Source organism: Echiichthys vipera (genome assembly GCF_963691815.1).
Source record: "Echiichthys vipera genome assembly, chromosome: 3".
Classification (NCBI taxonomy): Eukaryota; Metazoa; Chordata; class Actinopteri; order Perciformes; family Trachinidae; genus Echiichthys; species Echiichthys vipera.
Window position 1 is genome coordinate 19,266,975 of NC_139828.1, and position 19,255 is coordinate 19,286,229.

Below are 19,255 nucleotides of genomic sequence, written 5' to 3' on the forward strand. Positions count from 1 at the left end.
TTGTCCTTCACCCTCAGCACTCTTAAAAAAGGGGGGTGACCATGGAAGGGATTAAATGCAAAAACACCATACCGCAGTTTATAATTTTTGAAGCAAGATTATGCAACAGCTTGCAACATGAAAGTGAGCACAATTCTACCAGGTATTTTAGGTTCTACGTGCACTTGCATTAATGTGATTGACCAATGTGGTGCTTTGCTATGTCACTGCAGCTGAAGTAGAACGTTAATGCTAACATGTTTTTTGTAGCAGTGCTCATGTTGGGACCTGCTGGGATTAAAAGGATAGCAAATATTGCAGTAGATCTTACCGGTGTGGAGTGAGAGCGGGGAGAGCGGCCGGGACAGCGTGGGTGACGGCGTGCCCACGCCAAGGCTCTTCCTGTTGCTGCTGCGACAGCTGGAGCACAAACAGGAAAAAAGACAGAAGTCAACAAAGCCTCATCACACATAATCACTCATCTGCATCTCTCATCACTTATTGGTACGAAAATGTCTTTGTGTTCATGAGCTGTGCACCGGTTAAATCCATTTTAACACCACTGTAGAATGTCAACCAATAAAAAAAAAACAATTAGAAAATGAACCTTGTTTTCGAGATTTTTCCCTAGGTTAAATTAAAACAGCCTCCCATTGGTCACATGGATAAACTGCACTATGCAGGTGTATTATTATAAAAGCAGCATTTGTTATATATATTATCACTACCATACAAATCCTTGTGTACAACACTGCCTTCTCGTCATCATTTTATTCTAACAAAAAGGGTTTTCTGAGTGCACTGACAAAAGTTCTTATTTGATCACCTCAACCATAAGTTGAAAAAACAAACTAAAACTGTCACTTAAAGCACTGCATCACTGCTAACATGTTAGCATTGAGTGCTGTAGGAAACTATTTACCAGGAACTTTTTCTCACTTCTTTTTATTACTAAACAGTGGAGATGAACGTTAGGAAAGAAAGAAAATAACCTGGTGTGTTGCTTTATGTTGAGTGTAATCACTTCTGGCTTATCCGCCTGTGATTAAATGTTTAACTCACGCAGTGCTTCAGCATGCGTTTGTATCCAAGTGTGTGTTTGTGTGTGTTGAGCAACAGCTTGGGGACACAAAAGACATTTTACGACAGTGTAACACTGGGCAGATTAGGAAGACACTTGGCCTTTTAAATAACAGACTGTGATCCACTAAGCTTGAACTGCTGAATAAGCCTGAATAACAACTAAACACAGCCATGTTTGTCTGCCAACTGTAAGTACACTGGCTATGAACTGGGAGTGATGAAAATGGGAAATTAATTAGTCATATTTTAGCTTAGTTGCAATTCATTTTAGTTGAGCTTCCTGAGTTATTAACATTGTTTCTCAGAGTCCTATTTTTGTTTAGGGCTAGTCATCTCTCAGTTTTAAGAAAGATATTTCACAAAACATGATCCCTGAAACGACAAAAGGAGACTATTACTAATAGGAAGGCTACTAATAGGAATGCTACTAATAGGAGCAAGTATTGTTTTGCATTGCAAAACAATACTTACTACTAAATACTACTGTAAAAAATGTATTTAAATTAACAAACTGGATGATCACATGTGCGTGCAAAAGACTTTTTCTCTTCACAGCTACAGCACAAACATAGTGTGGAGAAGAGTACAAACCAGTTTACCTTCAGATGGACGCACCAGGGTGTGAGGACTGATCCTTAATTACACAGTGCTGGTAATGCCAAACTGGCACAGTAGCCAACTATGATATTTGAAATTCAATACCTTCTATTTTCTATTCAATTCTAGGGCTGCAACTAACAATTATTTTCATAAACTATATTTTTAACCATTCGTTCTATAAAATGTCAATGTCCAAACCCTGCAGACGTTCAGTTTACGATTATATGGGAAAAAGAGAAGCAGAAAACCCTGCCAGTTGAGAATGTGCAGCATTTTTTCACTATTTTTTCTTGACAAATGACAGAGACTGTTATTTGATTATCAACATAGTTGCAGATTATTTTTCAGGCCGATCCAATTGATATTTTCAGTCAGTGGCTAACAGTCTGATGTAAATAACAACACAAGTTGGTTGCATCTGAAAAATACCAAACTGCAGCACACTAAGCTTACACCATAGCCAGTTAGCCACCAAAAACTGTGTTGTATTAGTATTCATGTGTCCCATAAATCATAATATTAAGCTACACACTATGGTCCTGTTTCTGAAAATTCTTTGAACACTTTTACCAGAAATACACACTTTTTGGTCAAGCACATATGGGGCTTATGATACTTTGCAAGAAGAACTAAGAATTCTTTGTCTCTACCCACTGAGATTTAACTCCGCCGATGAGATTATTTCCGCCTTCGGAGCAGCTCTGCCTTGAGAGATGTTTATGTAACTACAATTCTAATCTGCAGGCAAATGCATGACACACCAGCATGGCCGTGTCAGCTGAAGAGGGAAAACTGATGAGAGCCAAAATACAAAGAGGAAACCTCCTGTCAACAGACTCAAAGCTGAAGGGAGTGTGTGCACAGGCCCATCTTGAGCTACAGATGTCCAACACTGTGTGTGTGTGTGTGTGTGTGTGTGTGTGTGTGTGTGTGTGTGTGTGTGTGTGTGTGTGTGTGTGTGTGTGTGTGTGTGTGTGTGTGTGTTTGTGTGTGTGAAGGGCGGGAGGGAGTGTTAAATAATCCTCTGGTTCTGAAAAGAAGAAGCAAACTTCGACTAATAAATTCAACTGAGCAGATTTTACTGTGACTGCAGGGTCAGCGGTTCACAGTGGCACACAATATCCCATATATTTAACATATTTGAGTTTTGGACTGTTTTTTGGACAATAGTAATTTGAAGACCTCGGCCACTGGGAAATTGTGATTTTCTGACATTTCATAGTGAAAAAAAATCTAGAAATAATCTTCAGATTAATCTAGAAATAACGTGCAGATTAATCTAGAAATAATCTCCAGATTATATAATATTTCTAGAAAAGAATCGACCGCCGTCTCCAGCTTTTTTATGTGAGGGTTTGCTGCGTTTCTTGTTGCAATTTAAATATCTTCGGGGCTTTGGACTGTTAGTTAGACAAAACAAGTGATCTGAACAAACTGGGCTCTGGGTGATTGTAATGGTCTTTTTTCACTAACTTTTACAGACTATTAATATATATTTGGTAGATAAATCAATAATAAAATAGCCATTAGTTGCATCTTACAACAAACAGGCCAAACATCAGTTTATCCAGTCATCCAGGGTGGTGGCCTCTCTATCAGACAGTGAACAGCTACAGGTTTATCTCCAGTCATCTAACAGTAAACATGACAAACAATTAACTGTGACCTCCAGTCAGGATCAATCATCACACCAATAGCCACCAATACTAAACAGATGAGTGCAAATACAAGCTTGTATTGATATAAAAGACCACTTTGTATCTTTATTTAACTATCCAAATGTGGCCTTCTCCAAAAGGACATAGACCTGCTGTAATGGTAACTACATCCATTTTCACCAAATTAAACTAGGGACGCACGATAATATCAGCACAATATCGGCCGATATTGTCTTTAAAATTAACTATCGAATAACACCACCATATAATAAACGGATAAATTGACTGCCGCTTCCTCGGTTACATCAAATGAAATGCCAGACGGCAAAAGGATTACATGCACTGCGCTAGTGATGTGTTTTATTTAGGATGTATCTTACTTGTTTTGTTTAAAAGCAATTGTCCTAAACAAATATGGCATGTTTACATAAGTATTTTTCTTATTTTGAGGAAAAAAAGAATATTTCTGAATTTTAAGCTTTGTATTTAATGTCTGCATTTGCAACACAATAGAGTACGTAAAATAATATGTTAATTCCACTACAGAAGAGACTTGATGATCCCTGCAATTAGTGTGTGTGTGGGGGGGAGAGCACATATATTTGTGTGTGTGTGTGTGTGTGTGTGTGTGTGTGTGTGTGTGTGTGTGTGTGTGTGTGTGTGTGTGTGTGTGTGTATCGATATCAGTTATAGGTCAGTTGAGTTGTAAAATATCGGCAAAAAAAAATATCTGGAAAAAAAATCCAATATCATGGATCCCTAAAGAAAACTGTAAATTGTGTCTGGCATTTGAGGTATACCTTTGACTATATGAATTTAAATGCAAATATCCAACAGTTAACAGTAGTAAATACTTTCAGTTGTTTTCTGGATAAAAACTGTTCATCAGCACAAACAAACAGGATTAACTGACGTCACAGCAATCGGCTTTCTGGAGGAGCAGAGAAGAGCTATTATCTTTTGTTGTGAATGTTTTTAACGCCTTTAACATTAAATTAGAAGTAAGAAGAACGGCTGCGACCGATAAAATTGTATATGACAGCATTTCAACACAACAAAGAAGCCTAAATACACCGTAGACTAGCTTGAGTTTGATCTTGACTCCGGGTAACTTAAGTACCTTTTTGAGCGCTTCAGCAACGCTCCCGGAACAAAATGGGACTTGTTGTGGTTCGGCACCGCAGACCAGTGACTCGGATCCGACATGCTGGTGGATTTCTTCGCATTTATAACCCAGTTTCAAAAGTGAATGATGATTTCGGGCTCTGTGTGAAGCCCGCTCCGCCTGCTGCTCCTCTCCCCACCATCGCCTCCTCAGCTCGGCGGTTCCTTTTGTATTCTGCCTCGTGCAGTCCCAACGGCTCCGGAGCTGCCGTTACATCTCCCGGTCAGCTCTCTCAACGCGGTCCTGTCCCCCGAAACATCGCCTCCATGTCGGTTTGTCTGATGTGTGTGTGTAATACCGTTCACACAGCAGCTGCAGCCAGCTGCACACTTTACTTTGGCCAAAGCAAACGCTGCTAGTTGCGTGTGTGTGTCCGTGTGAGCAAGCCGGAGCCTGATGCTGCGTTCAAGTGCTGCTCGTAACCTCAGGCTGTCTCACTGCTGCGAAAAAAACTTCAACTGTTATTTACCAAAAGAAATGTCCATCACAATTTGCCAAAGCCCAATGGGACAACTTCACATTGATTGTTTTTGTTTGCCGGTCCAACAGCCCAAAGCCCAAATGATGAAGTTCAAATTTTTAATTCTAAAAACAGCAATTCTTCATGTGTCAAGATTCAATTCAAGATTATTTAATGACCACACAGCCGAGCTGGGGGTATTCTTTTTGAATTATTTTTCAGTACAGCATTTAAAAGTGAGCTTGTTTCAGTCATAGATAACATAACATAGAGCACAGGCAACATACAGTACACACACGGGAGGGCTTTGTACAGGTGATATTGTCATAGGGTTCAGAGTTCGTATTGCATATGTTAGAAAACCTGAAACAACCTTTTTGGGGCATTTATTTTTGATATATGACTTGTGTTTTTGATTGATTATATAAAAAATGTTATTATGCTGATTTGAGTGCTGCCTTGCCACAGTTAGAGAAGACTGTTTTCCTTTGTTGTTCCTGACAAAGGTTCCATCCATCCATCCATCCATCTTCAACCGTTGGATGGCCTGCTGGAGCCGATCCCAGCTGACATTGGGTATGAGGCGGGGTACACCCTGGACAAGAAGCCAGTCTATCAAAGGGCATATAGAGACAAACAGAGACAGACAACCAGTCACACTCACATTCACACCTATGGGCAATAGAGTCCTCAATTAACCTAACACGTACATGTCTTTGGACTGTGGGAAGCCAGAGAACCCGGAGTAAACCCACGCAGAAGGCAAAGCTCTCAATCTTTTTAACCGGTCAATCTTCATTACTACCCTCACCATCATGAAATCTGGGTCATGACCAAAAAAACGAGGATGCGGGTACAAGCGGCAGAAATGGGTTTTCTCAGGAGGGTGGCTGGAGTCTCCCTTAGACATAGGGTGAGAAGTTCAGCCATCTGTGAGGAACCCGGAGTAGAGTAAAGCAACCTTATTTAAAAAAAAAATCAAATATAAATAAAAAATATTGCAGTTTACACAATTTTCTATCCAGGGATTAGTCGACTGATGGCTTCAGTTTTATTTATGTTATTTACCCTACTAGGCTACTATCCCTCTCTGTTTTAAAGCAGCAAATTATTTTTCGTTTTCCTTTAACAGCAGCTAAAGACATTAAAATACTTTTTTTACACAGCAAAGGAGAGCAGACCAAAGAACTGCAGGCTGCTTGTAGGAGTGAAACTAAGCTCCATACCACAATGACTCCTACGTTGCAACAAAACTATAAAAGCTGAACATAGCCGGCCGATAATGAAACCTTTTTCTAATTAAGACCTTTTTCAGGGTTCATTAGCTTGACAATATGACAAAGCTTAGTGGTGGAGATGGTCATAGTTCTGCAGACTCACACCCTGGGTTATTAGGACCATCATCCCCTTCTGGGATGAAACAGAGGAAAAACACAGAAATGCCGCCTTGTAGTTGCAGTTTACCTCCATGTCTGTCCAGACTTTGAAGGAAGTTAATAAATGATATTAAGTGTATTTTTTGGGCCAACATGGATTTTTCACAAACATCTTTAACCCAAGTGAAAACTGTTCATCCTTGAGAAGATCTAAACAATCACCACAGTTTAAAGATTAGTGTTGCCAATTCAGTATCCGACCAAATGTTTGCCCCGTTTGTTCCTGAGTTATGGTGTGAATTAATGGCCAGAAAGGCGTTTTTGCAGAGCATTATGATGTCACAGTGAAGTTGACCTTCTGGATATAAAATGTCATCACTTCATCATTTTTCTCCAAAGAGGACACAAAGAAGACATTCCCTCAAGGCGTACCTGAGATTCATCAGTACAGGACAGACGGTCAACGCGAAAACATAATGCTTCGGTCCACGGCTGTCACGCACACAGAGATATCTTACAATAATATGTAAGCAATATCTGTGAATCTCACTGTCTGAACTCTGTTGATATTTTCAGCTACTTTTTTAAATTAACTGGTTGCAAAAAAAGCCAAACCACAATACATCAGTCCAGTTCAAACATATGAGATGTTTCCTGCTTAAAGGACATTGGCAATATTTTTTATTTTTTATTAAATAAGAGAATGGCTAAAAGTCAAGTAATAGTCAGAACCATTGCCATAGATACAGTCTCCTTCCGTTGAACTCTTTGGTCACTCATGCATTCATATGATATTAGCAATTTCCTACAGAACTTGAAAGCAGCGTAAAATGTTGTTGGATTATACCATGAGGTGTCTGGTAGAGGGAGGATCCCAGCCAAACTTTTAAACAGTGGTACATTCCTCTGCATATAGTACAGCTTGGGGTAAGTGTTTTATTTATTTATTTATTTATTTGAATTGAGACTTTAATTATCTCATAAGTTGTAGATAGTTGGTTACTTTGCAAATATTTCATAGACCTAAATACCTATAAGTTACAAGAAGTCTATTCTCATAATCAATTATCTTACTTTATGATTTGAGGAATATCACTCACTCACTCATCTTCAACCGCTTATCCGGGGTTGGGTCGCGGGGGCAGCAGCTCTAGGGACCCCAAACTTCCCTTTCCCGGGCCACATTAACCAGCTCACACTGGGGGATCCCGAGGCGTTCCCAGGCCATTGTGGAGATATAATCTCTCCACCTAGTCCTGGGTCTTCTCCGAGGCCTCCTCCCAGCTGGACGTGCCTGGAGGCGCCCAGGGGGCATCCTTACTAGATGCCCGAACCATCTCAACTGGCTCCTTTCAACACAAAGGAGCAGCGGCTCTACTCCGAGTTCCTCACGGATGGCTGAACTTCTCTAAGGGAAGGGAAACTCCAGCCACCCTCCTGAGAAAATCCATTTTGTCCGCTTGTACCTGCGACCTCGTTCTTTCGGTCATGACCCAGCTTTCATGACCATAGGTGAAGGTAGGAACGAAGGTTGACCGGTAGATCAGGAGCTTTGAGTTCCGGCTCAGCTCTCTTTTTGTCACAACGTTGGGGTAGAGCAACTGCAACACCGCCCCCGCTGCTCCGATTCTCCGGCCAAACTCACGCTCCATCATCCCCTCACTCGTGAACATGAGCCAGAGGTACTTGAACTCCTTCACTTGGGGTAAGGACTCATTCCCTACCTGGAGTAAGCAATCCACCGGTTTCCTGCTGAGAGCCATGGCCTCAGATTTAGAGGTGCTAATCCTCATCCCAGCCGTTTCACACTCGGCTGCGATCGAACCAGTGAGTGCTGAAGGATTTGATTAATATTTACATTAAAATACAAGAATACCAAGAAATAAAGTAGTATGCATTATGTCTTCTACTTATATGCAGTATCTCCCAGATCTGTGCCAGTAGGCTGACAGCAACAGGGGAAGGTTATGACTATTTGAAATTAATATTTTTTATTGTCATAATAATAAAGATGTTTTGTGAACATCTAGTTTTCTTAACAGCTGTAATATTCATCATATTATTAATTATTAAATTTAAGCCTTGGGTCGGCCTTAGCTCAGCATCTGTGTTGAACAACAATGTCCAAGTTGGGGGACGACAGAAGTGATAATAAGTGTAGTCAAACAAATATTTGCTATGTAAAGATATAGTGGAGTAATAGCGTCCTGAGCAGAGAATAAAGTCATGCCCGTGTGCATGTTAATGCATGTGGGCATGAAAAACATCAGTATTTCAGGAGTTGCGGAACAATCTGTGAGAGCCATGTGGAGGCAACCATAGCCCACTTTTTTTCAGTATTTCGAGGATACCGTCTTTAAGCCTAAAGGTGAGTGCATCATTATTGTTGTTGCTGCTAAATGTGGAAATCTTGAAAAAGTGTGCTGCTTTATTGCACTTAATGCCCTTTTGGATTTTAAACCTCTGCTAAATTAAGGTGACACAATAATAAAATGCCAAATGTCCATTATATGCTGCACTCTCCCCATACACTTAATATGAATCTTGCACCAGGTATCGGGAAAAACTTGGGTCATCTCTGCATTGGTGCCATTGAGACAACCCTCGGCATATTATAGTGATTCAGAAACAAAGGTTGATGCCGGAAAGCTATTTACTTGCATACAAATATAGAATCTGATGCAAGAGAATGAACATGGATGGTGAAACAACGCTGAGGTGAGAATGATGCCAACAAATGAGCAATCTGCCGTACTGTCACATCAGATTACTGAAGACGGCTGTGAAAACTGTGTTGTGTTGAGGATTTAATTTTTATCGCTTTTGATTTTTGCTATCCCACTAAAGATTTGCTCATTTTTAAACCGAGCAAATGGGATTCATTACTGTACAGTGTGTGGTGTGACAGCCTAGCTCACACATCCAGAAACATGCTGGATGCAGCCGCCTCTGTTTGCCGTGTTGCCTTCCTCCACAGCGCCCAGCACCGTTGCCAAGCAACCCACACAGACTTAGAGACAACTAATAAATGATGGGTCTCAGTGGTGAAACAGAAGCACCTTAATATACAAAAAACAACTCAGACTTATTGCGCATATTTACTTTCTTTCCATTGTTATTCCATCTACATGTCACACAAATTATATTGTATGATCTGTAATTAGAAAATCCCTAAGCAAATAACTGGTTTTAAAAACGTGTTAATATAGTTTACAAAACAATAACCCCACATGGTCTATTAAGTAGCCGTCCTGGAGTTTTCGATCATATGACACTATCTTCTTAGGCACATGGAGTTTGCCCCAGCTGTTGATTGAAAGCACCGGGAAAGCTACTAAATGAACCATGTGGTGAGATTTGTTTCAAAAGGTCAGTAATTTACTTTCAATATTCTTAACCAAATATCCAGACGATAAAGTATGGTATTATTTTTGAAGCAGCATTTATGTGACCAATGTCTGAAGACCTTTTTAGGTTTCAAATAGTGTGGAATCTTCCTGGTGTGTGTGGCAGTGAAGTCATGGTAATGAAGGGACTTGTAAACCAAGTTATGGTACAAAATTGTGGCTCATGCTATGTGTTTCTAATTAGCTGTGTCAGGCTTTAGCTACACAGGCAATACTTGTTAAGTGGATCAGTTAATTGTTGGTTTTGTGGTGAATTGAATGAGATTATTTATTTAAAGGACCAGTGTGTAGGATTTAAAGGGATCTATAGGCAGAAATTGAATGTAATATTCACAATTGTGTTTTCCTTAGTGAATAATCAGCTTAGAATGAGCCCTTCAGCAGCGGGTCCTCTTCCATGAAATTATTTCTAGAAGGCCAGAAGGGACAAACCATACACTGGCTCTAGAGAGGGCCTTTCATGTTTTCACTGCAAATGTTTGTTTTATTACACACTTGGAAAGGAAGAGTTGAGGGAAGTGGTATTCAGTTTGTACACACTGCTCCTTTAACACGATCAATCCAAAAAAAAAACTGTCAGTGTGTGATCTTGCAGTCTTACCTCCAGGGATGAAGGGTTTGTAAGGGGCTGATGGGACTGCAGGGGCTGCATGGGCTCAGGAGGGTGGGGCTCTGGCATGTGGGTGACAAACTGTAAGGTAAAACATGTTTGCATGAATTAGTACGCTGAAACAGCACCTCAGCGCGACTGGCATCTGTCATCGAGTCAGCAGCAGAGCTTTGGTCGAGGGTTAGAGGTTGTTGCCTGCCTCTCAGACGTTGGCAGACATCAACAGCCGATGGTGACAGACACTCAGGGTGATGCTGCTGCCTCTCTGTTAGCACTGTTTGTTGCTGGGCGGTTGGATGGATGCAAAACAGGGCTGCATCTCGTAACCTCTCATGAGCTCTTACACCACAGGAAGTTGGCAGTTGCCGTGTCAACACACCGGCGAGGAAGTTCCGTCGTCTAACACATGTTCACTGAACATCTGATGCATCCTTTATCAGTGTCAGGGAGTCTCTGACAGCCGGCTCCGGTCTGGATGTTGTGATGATGAGGCTCGACTTCAGACTTTCACACCGTATGCACTACCTTTGCATCAAAATATGCATGCTCAGCCATCGTAAAGTGCGTATCTCCCTGATGCTGACCCAGAACAGAAGCTGTTTTTCTATTGATTTTCCTGCCCAGATATAAGCTCTGCCTCGTGGGGTCCACAGTGCTGCTATTGTCTCAGTGCTGCTGCAGAGGCTTCTCAGTGATAAACACAGCAATGTCTACCAAAGCACTAATGAACATGTTGTCATAGTAATGCAGGGAGGATGACAAGAAATAACAACTCCTCGCACAAAGACTCCTCATTCTGTAGTGTCGGCTCATAATTACACAACACATGCAACTCATTACGTTGTATTTCATCTTAGCACATTTTCTCTTTCAGATCTTTAAACGAAAGCCCTCGATGGCGCTCGAGTGAGTAATCGCCCATCATTTCCATTTTGCATTTCCATTTTGTCGCCACTTCATTGACACTCCTTTTCCAGAGTGTAAACTGAGTAGAAAATCTCATATTGACTCTTTGGTGACATGCACACTGAATTTCTGATTTGTGCATGTGTTCATGTTGTTCGGGTAGACTCTTAAAATTAAGTGACGTGGCAGCTACAACCTTTCAGTGGCAAGCAGCAGGATTGTCTTTACTGCCAAAATAATCATGGCAAGCCAATTTAGAACTGTATTCAGATTTATTGTATTCACAAAAATTTTCATTGCGTTGTTGTGTGCAACTCGCTCAGAGTAAAAGAATTATACTGACAGGAAAATTACAAATGTGCCACTTTAAGACTTTTCTTTCCTAAGCATGTGCATCTTGCCAAAAGTTTATTGTGTACTTGAATACTTCCAATAAATAAGCCTGTTATTTCAAGAAGATGTGTGTCTGGACTGATGGGTCCATCGACAGCCGTCAGTAAAACCTTGAACCCATCCCTGCTGGCGATGGCGTGAAACCTCATCTGTATCTCTACGCGGGAGCAAGTGAGAGCCTAAAAATGAAAACAAAAACAGCGCATGATCTGCTGAGATGATCCACGGAGGAGGCACATGGATGGATCAGAGAATGGGGAAGTGAGCATGGAGCTCCTACGCCTTTATGGATCAGCATCTAGTGGGCAGCAGGTACCCCCCCCCCTCCTTCCCCACAAAAAAAAGAGGCAACAGTCACTCTGGAAGAAGAGTGGGCGGATATAAGACTGCAGCCACATCCTTTGATGGAGATAGGATTCACAGGTTGGCAATTATATGGAAATCAAATGCCTGTTCTCCTAAAGACTGAGAGCCATTCGTCCATATTGGTGCTGTGAGGGGGAGCGTGTGATTCATGCAGGAATCGTGAACTTCATGTGAGGTTTAAAAAAAAAAAAAGAACACAATAGAGCTGGGAATCCACACAACATCATGAAGACAGAATTCACACCGAGGCATGAGCTGCGCCTCTAAAGCTCAGTGAAACATGTGGTCAGATTAAAGGAAAACATCTGTAAAAACTGACCAGTGAAAGAAGTCTTTCCACTAATATTGGAACTGGCTAGAAGTTTAGACAAAAGAGCTGGTGGTTGTCTCCCTAGTTTGGTTTTGCAAACACAGATACACTTCAAGGTTGGAAAACTGGATTTGGGGCAAATTGGTTTAAAGATTAACAAGCAGGCTGGGAAAGTGCCAGTTTTACTGATAATGCTGATTATAGTTATATTTGACAGGCAACAGGCTACAGATGTGACACCTATAATTTCTATAATCCTCTTAAGGAAGTGTTGCTTACAAAAATACAATAGTAAACTATTAAGTAAGCTGTTAATTCGATAATGAAGCCTAGGGTAAATGAAGGGGTTATTTCCACCTCCATTTCAACAGCTGTTTTTATCTCACAGCTTTATGCACTTTGTGTGGAAAAAGTCTAGATACCATCAAGACAACATGAGCACTGAAATACTATTGCTTCCCTCTTTACAACTTTAAAAAGACAACTATTTCACACGACAGACTGTTTGACACCTGCACATGATGATGAAAAATAAATAAAAAGCAGAACTTACTCCAGAGTAAGAGAGGGGATCTTCAGTTTATCTCGCCTCGACTTCATTCTTGCTGATCACCGAGCGCGGTCTTCAGTTACCACAGCGCAGCAAGAGTCGGTCTCACGGCCGTTTTCCAGCCACTCATCGCTGCGGTCGGTGACTAAAAATAACCCGTTTAACAGAGTATCGTGTACCAACGGCTTCAGCAGATTCCGGAGAGATTTTTTTGTTTGTTTGCTTTTTTACCGTGGGAATAGATTCAATAAAACGCAGTTACATCTAAAAGCAAATGACGCGCGCCAGGCAGTTTTTAGCGCGTTCCGCCTCTTGTCTGTCTCCAAGGCGCACCGAGGGCGACTGCCACAAAAACCGAGGGAGCGACGTGGGTCACCGCTAACCTCAATGTGACTGGTGGGGAGGGAGTGAGGGAGAAAGGGGGAGTCTATTTGAAGGGGTGGCTAAACAATTTGGGCGGTGGGTGACAGGCACGAGGTTGGGTGAGGACGGGGCAAAGTTGGCGCTGGGGCTGGAATTCACAAACCCATAAAACATCATGTCTGATATGTGTTTCTATTATGCGGTATCTTTATCCTAGCCGCCTTTCCGCGTAATTGCCTGCCACAAAATAAAAGTTGTCCACTCATATTGTTTGAAGTCTGCTTCATCTCTATCACTCCACCGTTTGTCTGTGAGACGAAACAAAATTAAGCAGAGCCGTGAACACTGTTAGACTGGCGGTCGTGATGAGGCTGGGGAATACCTCTTTTACAGCTGCTGTGATGCGTTCCTCACTGCCGCGCTGTGTGTGTGTGTGTGTGTGTGTGTGTGTGTGTGTATAGCTCTCCTATGTAAAGCTTTATTTTCTAACTGTGATGTAGGAAGTCATTAATTGCATGCACAGACCGTTCATTTCCCCACGGAAGCAGTGTGTATGTGCGTGTGCATGTGCATGCACGTGTGCCTAAATCACACTTCTGAGCAGGTTGATGCGCGCACGTGCCGACATGAGGTCTTAACACGTGTGTGTGTGTGTGTGTGTGTGTGTGTGTGTGTGTGTGTGTGTGTGTGTGTGTGTGTGTGTGTGTGAAATACAATAATTGCATACTTGAAAGTCAATTTGTGAGCATCTAATCTGCAGGTTGTGTGTGTGTGTGTGTGTGTGTGTGTGTGGGGGGGGGGGGGGTTGTTTCTATGGAGTTCCTGCATCTCCAATGGCGATGACACCAGTGTTTTCCTGGTTGCTAGGGAGCTGGCGATGGTTTCCTTGGTTGCTAGGACATGAGCTTGATCCAAGTAGGCCTATTGCAAATGTGACCAACCAGTAGGTCTATATACACACACACACACACAAACACACACACACACACACACACACACACACTCACTCACACAAATAGTCAGTGCTCCTCCAGCATCACTGACATGATACATTACATGGTTTTTGTTGGATTCACAAGTATGCTGCTTGTTTCTCAAGGGAATCCTTAACAGCACCCAATGCAATGTTGCGCTCACTTGACTCCCTAAATTTCTTTAAATAAAGGCTTTTGCATCCTGAAAAATATACATATTCGGGAAATCACAGACAACTTGGATCTTAAACCTGCAATAACTGAATTATTTTTTATTTATTTTTGCCACAAGGGGAAAGGGGCTTTAACACAACATCAAAATACTATCATGTCTTAAGTTGATATGTTGAACTTGCTTAGTTACACATTGCTGTTGTCGTCCATAGGAACATACTGCTGTTGGGACTTAACACCATGCTTTGGGTCTAAATTACAGTTGCCTTGTATTTCCATCTTAACAAACAAAATTAAGCCCAATGATCTAGTCCAGTCACATGTTGGCAGGCTTCAGATGATGAAATGGTGAATCATCTGTTGTTCAACCAACATGAAATGTCTCAAGAACAGGGTTGCGAGATGACAAATGAGAAAACAAATGAAAAATGTTGCTTTGCTAGTGAGTCTGAAACCACCTGTTGAGCCTAATGAGCAGAAGGAAGAGCCTGGTGTGTGTCTTGTGTGAGTGGCGGATGGTGTATAGTGATGGTGGGGGGTTTGGTAATTGTTTTGTTAGAGCAGCATTTAATAGGAGAGTCAGTTTCTCAGTTACCATGGCGATAAGGGCTTTCCTGCTCTCCCCTTCCCATCGGTCTGTGTGTGTTTCCTCCCATTTCTGCAATGTGAGATGAAGCTTAGTTAAACACAAAGAAGATTTTGGGTTAAACGCTTTTAAATACAGTGAACCTGACTGTTTTTACATCATGTTATGTGTTGTCTGTTCTGCTGAACCACCTGGTAAACCAGAGTCAATTGTGAACACGGTAGTACTACTACATCTTTCTGATACAAGAAATGAACAGAAATAGCTGTGGACCTTTGATGAGCTGATGTATGCTACATCATACTAAAAATGTTTTATTCTGAGCAGAAAAACGTGTTCTTTTTTATACACAGTATGTGTATTGTTGGAAAAAAAATATTGTATTAAAATCATATTCCAATACAAAACTATGTGATTATGTGTAAAGCACAGAAGAAGTAGAGGCTCTTCTTTAAACGTGAAACTCCGAATAAGGCGCCTCTCACACATCCAAAATCTCCCCCACAGATAATGAAGAAGGCTTCAATACCAAGCGAGAGAGAGACTCAGGAATCACTGCGCACCAAAACCTGAGCAACGTGAGGCAGTGTTGCTGCATTTAAGGAGAGGAAAAAAGGAGACCATGGACATGACTAATAACTCATGCACACATCAGATAATTAATGCTAACAAGAGTAGATTAACTGCATGCAAATAGTCTACTAGTGTCACCATAAACTGTACAAGAACAGGCAAATCATGCCACCTGAAGATCTGTTCAATATATTTTTCGTCCACGGTCAACCCTCTCACTTGTCTTGAAAGCATACTGTTCGTTGGCATCCAGGTTGATCTTGTCCTCCTTTACTGCCGTACAACAGATGCCTCCACATGAGTAAATGTCTGAGCAATGCCAGATATGCACATGCACAGTGAGCTGAAGGTGCTTCCCCTGATGACATAATAATGGCTCCATCCATCAGCCGAGGCACAGGAAGCACTTATCCTGAGGCCTTCGTTTATTTCTTAATTTACTCTATGACAAAACCGCTGGAGCCTATGTCTGTTGTGTATTTGCTGCATATATACTGTAGAGGGGGTTTTGCTGCTCCACGACAGGCAAGATTAAAAGCTGTCACGCACGCCCTTTTCAACTCATGATGACTTTGAGCAGCAGCAAGAGAAGCACATTCAGCACAGTGATGGCAGTCAATGAATATCACAAAAGGGTTATATTGTTGTTGCTAGATAGTAGAAGCAGAAGTGACACCAGCACATGACATGGTGTAAGAGATAAGAATAAACTGACATGCAGGAAATAACAACATAAAATCGCAGGGGAAGTGAGTGGCATTAAAGTGTAATTCCGGCACATAATCATCCCATGGTCTTTTTCGGCTCTTACATACATCAAATAAGCCATCAAGACAGTTTTTATGTGTAGGGACTGGTGTTATTTTGAGCAGTATTAGTGTTTAAAAAAGCTGTTTTAATGCCTTCACCGTACTGCCCCGAGCTAATCAGTGTTAGCCATCTGGAATTTCTCCATTAATAGTTCATGCACGAAAAAAACTCTTGATGGCTTATTTGATGTATGCAAGTGCTGAAAAAGACCATGTGAGGATTTTGCGCCAGAGTTACACTCTAAGTTTGAGCATGCCTGTTTCTATGTTTTCTATGTTGTGAGTCTGTGTGTGAGAGAGAAAAAAAGGGAGATGTCTGTGTGTGTGTGTGTGTGTGTGTGTGTGTGTGTGTGTGTGTGTGTGTGTGTGTGTGTGTGTGTATGTGTGGCTTTGCTAGGGATTTGTATTGTACTATTCAGTCCACAAGATGGCGCAGAAATACAATTCATCAGTACCTACATTTCCAGTATCTGGTATCCGTTGTCCCATCACATCTGTTGGCCCCTTAATAATAGGAAGCACAGGTGTTAATAATGACATTAACGATGGTTCTGTTCTAGTTAAATGTCCCAGTGAGAGTGACAGTGAAACAGCATGCACAATACATGTACCCTGAAATCCAAGCAGCGAAATGGAATTCAGCCATCATTAATTTCATTATTTACACCTGTTATTTTCCTGTGACATGTCAAAAAATTTGTCTGTCCAGACTTACATAATATATGCAGTGAAGACGTTGAAGGAATTCAATTAAGTGGGGTTTCTTTGTGAAACGTTGATGTTTCACACACATCTTCAGCCTGGCAGCACAGAAGATCTGTACAAACACCACAGTTAGAGGATCAGTGTCACCAATTCAGTATCTGACCATATGTGATTTTGCCGAACATTATGAAATTAACATTTTAGCTTTTGGTGCCACTTTCCAAAACAGACAGGCAGCTATAACCTGCTGCCTGAATGATTAAAGGCTGGTTACACTAACACCAATAATCATAAAGTACCTGGAAAGTTCTTAAGCACATCAAAGCTGCCCTCCCACCCACCCTGAATCCACACAAATATGCGTACAGCAGATCAACGCATGACGCCACTGCCATGCATACTGTATTGCTCCATGTAGAACAACGAGGAGCACATGTGTCAGGGTGGGCCCTCAACACTTTCCCACTCAGCACAGGTGCCCCACAAGGCTGCGTGCTGAGCTCCCTCCCTCTGCACCCCTGACTATATACCAACCCACAAGACGGACACAATCATTTGGAGACCACACGACAGCAGAGGAGGTGATCACCAAGGGTGATGAATCAGCCTACAGGGAGGATATATATATAGAGGCTAACAGGCTTGGGCCTAGATAAAAACTTGGCAGTCAACACCAAAAAGCAAAAGAGGTCATCATCAACTTTAGGAACAAGCAGGGTGACCTACCTCCACTGCGCATAAATGGAGAAAGAGAGGATAGAGTCTCCAGCTTTTGGTTCCTGGGCACCCACATCTCCGAAGATCTCACATGGTCTTCCAACATAAACTCTCTGGTTAAGAAGGCACAACAGTGGCTTCACGTCCTAAGAACACTTCGGAAAGTCAAACTGCCACAACAGCTGCTTAGTGTCCTTCTACTACATGCTCCAGGGAGAGCGACCTGACACATGGGATCCTGGTGTTGTTATTGAAACAGTACTGTGGCTGAGAAGATCACAAACACACACCTGCCTGCCCTGGAAGATATATGTAGTCTCTTGTGGCCTGTGGAAGGTACCCTGAATCCTAAAGGACCCATCTCATCCAGCCCACCACTAATTTGCCCTTCTGCCCTATCCCATGGTATATCTGTATATCTAGGTGTATTTGTGTGTACATAAGTGTATGAATGTATGTATAATGTATGTTTTTATTTTTTTTCTCTCTTATTCGTTTGATTGATATTTTATACCTAGTAGTACATTTGAGCTCTGCTTAGGCAGTGTGTCTGATTTTCATCTTATGCACAATGACAGCAAAAATAAATGATATTCCATTCTCTTCTAAAACATACAATGTAACATATAGAAACATACAGCACATAAACACATGTCCAGGGTGGTGGTTGAGAATTGCAGAAAAACAAACAAACGTGGTGATGCTGCTTTATCTCTGCCGACAAAACCCTGATTTTAATATGAAGCAGCAACAGAATATGCAGCCTTCTTTGTCACAGAGGTGAGCAACCATGAGAAGTTAACTTATTCATTAAAAAGGGGTCTAGACAGCAAGGCATTCAGTACGTGGACATTTATCTGGGCTTTTTTGTTGTGGTTTTTTTGTTATATTGCACGGGAGCAGTCACAGTTAGATGAAGAGTTGCAGGCAACAGGCACTTTCTGCCACTCCTACCAATCAGGTGAGCACCTCAGGTAAGCAAAACCTTTCACCCTTTATCATTCTTGTCGTATGAAAGTCTGCACAAGTCAAAACAAAGCAATCACTCTTTACTTGCACATAGAAGTATTTGAGTTAAAAATGTATTTGCATCGTTTCTAAAAATAAATAAATAAAAGCATAAAGAAAAATATTTCATTTTTCTCATTCTGGAAGAGTTCTGTGTCACAAAAAATTAATCCAATCAATTTATTTATTACTTTTTAGATAGAGAAGCTGTGGGTGTCCCAAGAGCTGACACAGAAGGAGCGTTACATCACCTAAAAGTTTGCCCCCCTGACTTCTGAGTCATCAGCTTCAGTGGTTAAAGCCAACGGGGTCGTCCTCTGCAGTGGTTTATAGTGGTGATAGAGTGAGAACAGGAGCCGTGGTACATGCTGCTGTTTTGACTTAAATCATCAAATTGTGACTTCAAAGCCCCCAACTTCCTCTGCTGTGGTTAAAGTGCTGTGTGTGTGTGTGTGTGTGTGTGTGTGTGTGTGTGTGTGTGTG

At 41.6% G+C, this 19,255-nt stretch overlaps 1 protein-coding gene across 4 annotated transcripts in view; it reads right to left on the reverse strand.

Moving 5' to 3' along the window:
• Window positions 1-13,178, reverse strand: part of mast3b (microtubule associated serine/threonine kinase 3b) — a 41,485-nt gene extending 28,307 nt beyond the window's left edge. For 2 of the 4 annotated variants that reach the window (XM_083911073.1, XM_083911072.1), the window contains exons 1-3: window positions 12,867-13,178; window positions 10,330-10,419; window positions 311-399 (exon numbers count right to left, since the gene is read on the reverse strand). In XM_083911073.1, the coding sequence (XP_083767199.1) occupies window positions 311-399; window positions 10,330-10,419; window positions 12,867-12,913 (226 nt within the window). In that variant the 5' untranslated portion in view covers window positions 12,914-13,178. Of the gene's footprint in view, window positions 1-310; window positions 400-4,440; window positions 4,850-10,329; window positions 10,420-12,866 lie in introns of those variants that run through there. The other 2 variants (XM_083911075.1, XM_083911074.1) reach the window with 1 other exon arrangement.
• Between the last annotated feature and the right edge of the window lie 6,077 nt (window positions 13,179-19,255).